The following is a 10260-nucleotide window of genomic DNA, read 5'->3' as shown; positions in this document are numbered from 1 at the left end:
TCTTAGCGATTTGTCTCTTTATCGCCAATAGGTCTGTCTCGCTCGAACTTGCCACGATAATGTCGTCAACGTAAACAGCAATGAAGTTAAAACTTTTATCAATATTTTTTCGTATAAAGGCATGGCTCATTCTGACACTGCTTGAAACCAATGGATTTTAAAGTGATGTCCAACTTACGGTTCCATTCTCTGCCAGACTGCTTTAAACCATATATTGCTTTCTTTAATTTAAGCACACGATTAGGATATTTGGAATCGATAAACCCTTCTGGTTGTTCCATATACACCTCATCGTCTATCTCGCTGTTAAGATACGCCGTTGATACATCCAGTTGATGCATATATAGTTCATTTTCAGCTGCCAATGCAAACAGCATCCGTATAGTAGCATAACGTACAACAGGGGAAAATGTTTCGTTGTAATCAACGCCATACCGCTGGCTACACCCCTTTGCAACCAACCTCGCTTTGTATCGCTCAATGTTTCCATGTTTGTCTCTTTTTTCATTAAAAACCCATTTACAAGGAATTTTTCGTTTTCCAATTGGCAAATCGGTTAATGCCCACGTTTGGTTTCTAATAAGCGATTCGTATTCTCTGTTCATAGCCTCTTGCCAGCGTTTACAATTCTTGCTTAACATTGCTTCTTTTACAGTGTTCGGTATCTTGCCACTGCTATCAGCTAGATTTACCGTGTGAAACTGTTTGCTCGGACGACCAGGTTTGCCAGTACGAAGAATTTTCGGTCTACCTCTTCTTCGTTTTTCGTTTGCATCGTTCTCACTTGTGCTATCATATATGATCTCGTTATCGTCCTGCACTTCAAGTTCTTCACCTATTTCATTTTCTGCTTCTGAAGTTGTTTCGTATTGCTCCTCCTCAATATGATCATTCGCCTCTCTTTCAACGTTTAAACTTTCTTTACCATGCGGTTTTCGTACTGTTTCTATTTCAACTAGAACTCGTTCTGCTTCTTTTTCTCGTATGCTTCCTGTCGTAGATTCATCAAAGATGACATCTCGCTTTTCAACTATTCGTCTCTCACTGCAATCGTACAAACGATATGCTTTTGCTGTCAAAGAGTAACCAACAAATGTGTACTCTTTACCCTTTTCGCGAAACTTATTGTGTTGATTTTTAATTAGACCAAATGCTTTTGAACCAAATATTCTCATATGTCGTACATTTGGCTTATAGCCCGTCCAAACTTCGTATGGTGTTTTATCACCAAGTGGTCTAGTCACTGAACGATTTCGAATATAGACTGCAGTTGCCACAGCTTCAGCCCATAACGACTCACAAAGTCCAGCCTGCACAAGCATACTGCGAGCCATCTCTACGATCGTACGATTAGCGCGTTCTGCTACTCCGTTCTGTTGAGGAGTATAGGGGACTGTCAACTGTCTTTGTATACCACTTGCGTTAAGGAAATCATCGAACTCACGGTTGACATACTCAGTGCCATTGTCACTTCTTAACACCTTAATTCGCTTCTCTGTTTGACATTCTACTAGACTTTTAAACAATTTGAATTTCTCCAGTACCTCATTTTTATGTTTCAAAAAATAAACAAACATGCGTTTCGATTTGTCGTCTATAAAAGTTGTAAAATAACGCGCACCACCCAGAGACACTTTTGGCATAGGCCCACATACATCTGAATGAATTATGTCTAACAAATTCATCGAACTATTCCCACTGTTTTGTGGAAATGGCTTTGAGCTTATTTTTGTCTTCATGCACACGTCACAGTTTATGGTTTTTGGTACATTTTTTAAATCTAACCCATTCACCATTTTCTTATTAGACAGTTCTTTTAGGCTTGAAAAATTCAAGTGTCCACAGCGTTTATGCCAAGTCATAAAATTCTCTTCTGCTATACCGAAACACGAATACTCACTCTTGCAGTCAAATATATGTATATAAATTATTTCTCTTTAGAGCTTTTAACACAACCTTGGATTTTTGATTTCTTATTATCGCTAAGTCACTTTCAAAACAAATAGTTACAGTATTGGCAATTGCTTTTCCAACCGATATGAAATTCCCCGCCATAGTCGGCACATATAACACGTATTTTAAATATATTTTGCAATTTGCCTGTATTTCGACTGTTCCTACACCTATCGCGTCTACGTAATTGTCCGATGATGGCATCACTCTCTCTTTACTTTGTCTGAGAGAAGCAAACATACTTCGCTCACTGCATATGTGAGTGGACGCACCACTATCAATGCACCACGATGATCTTTTGAAACCCGACACATCTGTCGCCGCTAGCTCTGCAAATGAACACTTCTCATTATAACCGGTGTTTTTGTCCTTTTTCGGCGCTTTACATTTTGAGGCCATATGCCCACGCTTGCCACAGTTGAAACACTTTCCGTTGAACTGTTTCTTCGATGTATTATTTTCCCCTTTGGAATTTGCGAGAAAAGCTTGCTGACTAACTACTGCAATGCTTTCTTTTTCTTTTTCAGACTGTCTGTCGTACTCTTCCAATAGCTTCACTTTTATAATTTCAAACGTTGGGAATGAATCACGCGTTTCCATCGCAATGACGAAATTCTCGAAATTTCTCGACAAACTGGATAATAGAATGATAACCAGCAGCTCATCACTTAACTTTATGTCTAGCTCAGCTAACTTGTCTGAAACGCTAACAAACTCCTGTATATGTTGAACCATTGACATACCTTCAGTCATACTGAGGCTGAGTAACCGTTTATATAAGCTTACTTTTCGTATTGGACCACTGGGCTTATACACATTTTTTAACTTATTCCACACTTCTAATGCACTGGTACAGTTCTTTACGTACCCTAATTGTGATGGTTTTACACTTAACATAATTGTTGCCAAAGCCTTCTCGTTTTCGACTTTCCACTTGGCCAACAATAGCGCATCCTCTGGTTTAGCAAAATCACCACTAACCACAGTCCAAATATCCGCGTGCACCAAAACACATTGCATTTGTATGCACCACGTATCGTAGTTGGTATCATCCAACTTCTCTATTTGATATAACGAACTCATATTGTATTTTTAAAATGACGAACACTTTATGCGACGCACGCAAAACCGAATTGCTAGTATATAGTTTTTATTTAATTCCGACGTAGGTCCTGGGCCCATAACCTGTTGTAAAACTTACTTTTATCGCAGGGAGCCGGAATAAATAAAATACTTTGGTTATAGTTCATATGACCGTTCACATGAAGAGTTTATTAAGAACTAACAAAATGGATTACAAGAATTTTAAACGTAACCGAAAAACGTTGTTGTTGTAAGGGGAAAACTATGGCCAATCGTGGTTGCCAGATTCTTCAACAGTTTTGCATTCTATCGTTTCCAGGTTTTTCTATTTGCAGGTTTTTTTTTACTACTTTCAGTTTTCTTTTATTATTATATTTTCAGGATTATTTTTTTTTCTTTTTCTTTTTCTTTTTTTTTTGGCATGCCAACTGAGCCTAGCTTTTTTAAACACAAATATTGCACTTAATCTAGATGGATTAAATTGTGTTTAAAAAAGCAGGTGAAATTAAATGACTAATTTTAATCAATAAGTCGTTTTAAATGGACAATTTTGTAATTCGGCATTATTTAATTTTTTTAAACATTTTATTAAAATTTTGAAATTGTTAAGTTTCCAAGAAATAATAGAAAAAATCAATAAAATTAGCATATTTCATCTGAAAAGAATAAACTGGTCTTTAATTCGTAGTAAAAATCATTTAGGATTTAATAAGATTGATGTGCTGAACACAAAGAGAGCGACAAACTTCAAGCGACATCTGTAAAATATTAAAGTACACATGTTCTTAAGGACACAGTTATTTTGACAGCTGCACGGCTACATAACTCTGTCCATAATACCGTGTGTATTTTCATATTTGACAGATGTCGCTTGAACTTTGTCGCTCTCTTTGTGTTCAACACATCAATTTCTGCATACGCATAATGTTTGCAAAGTTGTCAACATGCCACATTTGTATGTAAATATATATACTCATGTCTACATACCAGATTTTTATGTATACATATACACGCAGTGCTCCATGCAAAATCTACGTTGACACGGACAACCAAGTGCCGAAGCTCATGTTTTGTCAACTGACCTACGCGACAACAACGCATCACAACATTGTGTTGTTGGTAGAAAATCCGAGCTGTGCCGAAAACACAAACGAACGATCGCCAATTGCCACTGGTGCCCTTGCGGCTGTAACAGCTTTTCCAACAAATTAGCGTAAATATGTATGTTTCTGTATGAGCTTGCATACATATCGACGCAGATTTTTGCAAGCCGCGTAAAAATATTTTTTACATTCCTTGACAAATACAGTCAATCCCGGTTATATGCCACAATCAAAGATACAGATTTTTGTGGTTTATTAAAAATAAAAATATAATGTGGCACATAATCGAGTGCAGATACTTAACGAGTTGTACTTAAAACAATAATTTCTATTAGATAGTTCACAAGGTGTCGTATATTGTCATATACATATGTCGTAAGTCATAGTTTTGTACATCTGTTGTAGACAGCGTTTGAAAAACTACGCTACTCTCGTAGCATTTCATTTTACTCTTGCTACCGCTCTCACTTTGTCGGGAGCCACAGCGTAGCCTTAGTATAACAATGTAAAGTATGTGCTCTACTCTGCTCCGAGTTTTGTTAGGTAAAAAACTATAGCTGGAGCGGGAGCAAAAAATTAAATTCTGCGCTATGCTCTGGCGTAGCGGTAGCAAAAAATTGGGAGCGGTAGCACAGCAGAGCAAATGAAAATTTTCATGTGCTACAGCTCCCGAATGTGTTTGTTGTTTTTTTTTTTTCTTTTTTGCTATTTTCTGGCATTTACAAGTATGGTACAAGTTGGTATATAAAAGAAAGTCGTTTATAATTCAAGAACGGCTGAACCGATTTGGCTTAAAATTGGTGGGGAGGTAGTTTAGAAGCAGGGTAAGGACATAGGATACATTTTATCTCTTTATACTAAATTTCAATACAGCTCATACATACAAAAATTATATTTCAAATCATAAGCATTTGTTCAAAATTTATGTAAGAATCATTTGAAATTTTTAGTAATTCAAAAATAGAAAGAAATAAGTAAAAATTTTCATTTCCAAACATGCTTAGTATATGGGTTATACTGATTTTGCTTCTTAACCAGGTAGTTTTTTTTTTAAGACGAGCCCGTCCGATATATTTAATATCACAATTTTCATCGTCAAGGCACTGCGGATACTTTGCTAGATTATTGGTCAAGGACGCAAATGCATTCATAACAAACCAAACGCGATATCTAACATAAAGATATAACGGAATAATTGGAGTGTTGATAAAAAGGTTTATTCTAATTTTAGATATACAGAAATCTTTTCGATTCTTTGCAATATACATTGAAGTATGTATATGCGTACAATTTCAAACTGATTCTTGATAAAAAATTATAAAATTACTAAATATTGGGAATGGTAGAATAGAACTGCAAATACGCAGTGCAATGGATTAAAACTGGTACTGGTAATCAGTAGATGAATATTAACCACGTGTATTCCAAAAGATAAAGGCGAGGTATCTGATAAACCTGATTTTTCCACGAAATTCGCATTTTTTTGTATAACTGACAAGAGCTACAGCGTCTAAACTCAAAGCGATGCCATAAAATACCTCTGATCTGTAGGAATTTAAAGATAAAAAACTAAGATTGTAGTGTATTTTCTATGGAAAATTTTTACATGCCTCGGTCCAGTTCTTAATGTTAATATGTAGGGCTAAAATTTTCAGGGAATTTTTTTTTGGGGTATTTCCAAGGAAATTTCGTGACGGGACCGAACAAAATTAATAATTCAAAAAAATAAAATCACCCTAATGTATATAAAAAGGGGGAAAGTATATGTAGTTAAAATTAATTTCGAAAATTCATAGTGATTGAGTATTGTAATACATTTGGAATAGATGATGTTCTTGGTAATATAAAAATGGTAAATATTTTACATAATAAAAAAAATTTTATAATTTATTCAATTATTATCTAATTCACTGTATTAATATATTTCTTAAAATATTTGATTTTAGATTTATAAAGGCACTTGACGCAACAAGTGCCAAAATGATTTGCATAACATTGTTTTGTTTGAATTATTCAATCTATTCAAATATTATGCCAGAAAATAGCAAAAAGAAAAAAAACAACAAACACATGCGGAGGCTGTAGCACATGAAAATTTTCACTTGCTCTGCTGTGCTACCGCTCCCAATTTTTTGCTACCGCTACGCCAGAGCATAGCGCAGAACTTAATTTTTTGCTCCCGCTCCAGCTATAGTTTTTTACCTAACAAAACTTGGAGCAGAGTAGAGCACATACTTTACATTGTTATGCTAAAGCTACGCTGTGGCTCCCGACAAAGTGAGAGCGGTAGCGATAGCATAGCAATAATTTTAGAAATTTTGCTGCTACGGAGTAAATGAGAACCCTGGTTGTAGAGCCGTTGTTGCTGTTTTAAGTGCAAAAATATAAATTTGACGATACAACTCTGTGTACTGTGTTTATTCAGTGCAACTTTGAATCAGCTGTGTTTGTTTATCTTTCTTCTTCTTATTGTTTGCATTTAGTTGAAATAAATTGGCCGCAAATTCCTTAAACGAATAAGTAAATGGATAAAATGAGCACGAACGGTGAAGTTGAGGTAAATATAATAGAAAATGCTCAATTATTTTTTAATTTAAACGTTTGTGAATACTTTCTTTTAGTTTTTACCAAAACGCAAGCGCTACAACCCCCAAAAGCGTTGAGAAGTTGCCGAGGAAAAAGCGTTGATTGAATTCCTTCTAGAGAATCGCGATTTTGAGGTTTGATGTTATTTTTTAGGGTAAATGGAAACTATTAATTACTTAGTTATTTACAGAAACCATCGGCAAGGCTATTTTATAATCGCTTCGCGAATGAAAAACAAATCCTGGTCGAGTGGAAATCAGCGCGCTCAAAAGTAAGAAATATGCGATCTGTATAAAGCGAAGGAATGGTAAGGAAGTACTGGCGCTGGTTGCATGGATGGCGATACTATAAAAAGTGAGTTTGTGTCTTCAATTGAATATCATTGTTAATACATAAGAATCAACTTTATATAGGCGTTTTGCTCAAAAAGGCTCGCTATTTCTACGAATTTGACGATATTTTCGGTGCCCGACTAAACGCTTGTGCTGTAGTTGAAGAAATAATGGAAAGTGCTGATACTACCATTGAAGTATTAAGTCCTGTGCAAATTGAAATTCCTACTGCAAATGAAACAGTTACCACTCCAAGGCAAAGAGGAATATACTCCAGAACAGCGGCTTCCGATATTATGCAAATCCATGGCGAAATAATGACATTGCGAAAGCAAAAGTTAGAGGCAGAATTGACTGCAAGGGAAAGAGAGTTCGAGCAAAAAGAAAAAGAGTTGCAGTTAAAAGCTAAAGAAGTAGAGCTCAAAGAAATTGAAATATTCGCGCTAAAAGACATCAAACAACTAGAGCTACAGATGAAAGAGCGAATCGCCATGGAGGAGCTAAAGCTGAAGTACAAATACATTTTTAAAACTTATTTAGTATACGAAAATACCAATTTTTCTATTTTTTACTTTTGTTTTCTATGAGATGGACTCACACATCGTTTTATACGATGGTTTAATTTAAATTTTTGTTAATGGTATAATTTTATATGTACATTTGTACGTATGTACTATGAACGTACAATAAACGCCAAATATACACGTATACTTGAAAATGTAAAAGTGAATAAATGTAGCTATGTTAGTGCAATATGTTTAAACGCAAATCATTTATTTGTTTTGAGAGAGTATGTATGTACATACATATGTATTTTTTTTAATGATTCTATTAAAAAATACTCTAATATATATTTGAGGAAATATACTTATGTGTATATATATGTACATATATGTATTATCTATAATTTGGAATGTTTCCTTTGGAGTTCAAGTAAATTTTCTTGGAATATTTTTAATTAAACTGTTGTACCTTAAGCATAAGTTTTTCTTCTAAAGTATATTTAAAAGAAAAATGTATGTTTTTCATTTATAAATAATCCACATAATGACCAAAATCTTAAAGAAATAATTTTTCCACCAAGAGTGTCGAAAGCTCACACTGTGCTATGTAGAGTACTCTACTATTACATAAACAAAAAAGCTCCGAGTGCCTAAACATATAAAAGTGGAGTGTTGAAACAATACATGTTAGCTAGATATACAAACTAAGCTGTTTCATTTTGTATAAAATTTAAAAGAAAATCTCTGGTGTTACATTCTAATGGTAAGTCGAACTGAGGACCTGGAACTTCATTTCCGTCTACATTTTCAATGTGAAAATTAATAAGAATGTTGTGAAGAATGCAGCACACATTAATCCAGTCGTTGCATTGATTCTTATTTGATCTTAAATGCATTCTGAATTTAAGTTCCTTAAGGCTACCGAATTTTTCTTTCAAAAGACCAAAGACAGATACGGTATTTTGAGAAATATTTGTTGAAACTGTGCCTTTCTTCTTCTGTGTACTCGCTGCTATTTTGTCTGAATGACGTAATTAAAAAGGGCTTCAGTGGATAGGCACTATCCCCAGCTATCCACTGCGAGGTTGACAAGAAACGCTCCGGATGTTTGAAGAGTAAACAGTTCGAAAATATTTTTGCATCATGTACACTACCCGGATAACCAACTATTAACTGCCTTATTCTCAATTTATAATCACATATAGCTTGAAGCTTGACCGCATATTGCCGTTTGCGAGAATAGTACATCGTATGCTCATTAACAGGAGCTTCAGATAGTTTAACCTCAGAACCGTCTACATATCCAACACATCCCGGCATTTCTGTGCTGGTTGAGGACACAATTTGCTGCCTTTCTCTTTCATGGGTCCAAAATAGGAATTTAGACTTCAATTTTAAAATGGAAAATAGTGCCCCATCACCAACACCAAAAAGGAAAGCTACTTTACGCACAGATTGTCCTTCACCGGATGATCCTAAACGGTAAAGTACAATTTTAAACTGCAATTCTACTGGGAGCTGCACTTCCCTTGAACTTGTGTTAAAAACTTCGTCATGCTTTATTAAGTTTAAAATATAACAAAACTCCTCGGGACGGACCCTAACCATTTGATAGAACCTGTTATCATCGAATTTTCTGAGCACCGTTTGCTCGCATTCGCATGATTTTGGAATGCCAAGGTGAACACCTCTGCGATTATTTAGCACACAAAGCATGTATGAATTAAAATTTTCAATCGCTTCATCTTCCTCGTTGCCTGGAAAATAGTAAAGGTGTGTAATAAATATGTAAATAAATGCCGTAAAAAATGTAACCCATACTCGAATTCATATCCAGTAAATTAATCATATGATTTAGGCACAAAACTGCTACAATTTTGTCTTTTTCACTTGAGCGCGGCATTTTAGTTATTTAAATTTTAGCAAACAGCTGATTAGATACGACTTTAGGGGAATGTTTAGTTTAGTATCTCATTTTGAAGAGGTTTTGCGCAAAAGGGGAGGGGGCTGGGGGCTTGCTACCCCCCTCATTTGAAAGGTAATGAATGGAGCTTTTGAATAATAGCACCCTTCCCCCCCCTAGGACCACGGGAGGCTCTAGGGCAGCCTCCTGAAAATTGTGTAAAATCGCAGTTTTTCCATTCCATTTTCACTAATTATTATAAAATGTATGTATTTTTACGCATAGAGTGACTCTATGTTTATTATTTTTATTATTTCAATGAATTAAAGTGGAAATCCACTTTATTTAAATAATAAAAACACTGAAAATTAAAAATTGTATATGTATCGGTAATACCAAGATAACCCAACCAACCATTTATACAAGACCCTGAAGAGTGGGCAATATATTACGTCCATATAACGAAAATTTTGAATAAAAAATCGCGCGATTTTCAATATAATATATTACATTGAAACAAGTGCCGCAGGCGAAAATTTGGAATAAAAAATCGCGCGATTTTTTGTTCAAAATTTTCATTATATTTTCAGTATAATATATTACATTGAAACAAGCGCCGCAGGCGAAAATTTGGAATAAAAAATCGCGCGATTTTTTATTCAAAATTTTCATTATATTTTCAGTATAATATATTACATTGAAACAAGCGCCGCGATTTTTTATTCCAAATTTTCGTTATATGGACGTATTTTGTTAATACTTTCAACCTTCGATCCGAAACGAGTCCTATGTAAAGT

The 10260-nt window shown here is 34.9% G+C and overlaps 1 protein-coding gene and 1 long non-coding RNA gene across 3 annotated transcripts; one reads left to right on the top strand and one right to left on the bottom strand.

Moving 5' to 3' along the window:
* The first annotated feature begins 6589 nt into the window (after nucleotides 1-6589).
* On the top strand, nucleotides 6590-7826 carry LOC126763988 (uncharacterized). Of its 2 annotated transcripts, none has more exons than XR_007667742.1 (4): nucleotides 6590-6696; nucleotides 6761-6859; nucleotides 6906-7079; nucleotides 7139-7826. It is a non-coding gene; the product is annotated as an uncharacterized LOC126763988 (long non-coding RNA). The 2 variants fall into 2 exon arrangements; XR_007667741.1 differs by having other exon boundaries at nucleotides 6594-6696; nucleotides 6916-7079.
* Nucleotides 7827-7978: 152 nt separating this feature from the next.
* LOC126763918 (uncharacterized) lies at nucleotides 7979-9461 on the bottom strand. The gene is made up of 2 exons (XM_050481688.1): nucleotides 9382-9461; nucleotides 7979-9317 (listed from the first exon to the last, which is right to left on the bottom strand). Exons 1-2 carry the CDS (start codon nucleotides 9407-9409, stop codon nucleotides 8479-8481), a joined length of 867 nt encoding a protein of 288 aa, XP_050337645.1. The 5' UTR covers nucleotides 9410-9461; the 3' UTR covers nucleotides 7979-8478.
* Between the last annotated feature and the right edge of the window lie 799 nt (nucleotides 9462-10260).

This window comes from Bactrocera neohumeralis, unplaced genomic scaffold, assembly GCF_024586455.1.
Source record: "Bactrocera neohumeralis isolate Rockhampton unplaced genomic scaffold, APGP_CSIRO_Bneo_wtdbg2-racon-allhic-juicebox.fasta_v2 cluster09, whole genome shotgun sequence".
NCBI lineage: Eukaryota > Metazoa > Arthropoda > Insecta > Diptera > Tephritidae > Bactrocera > Bactrocera neohumeralis.
Note: the sequence above shows the minus strand (reverse complement) of the source record. Positions and strands in the feature narration are given on the sequence as shown.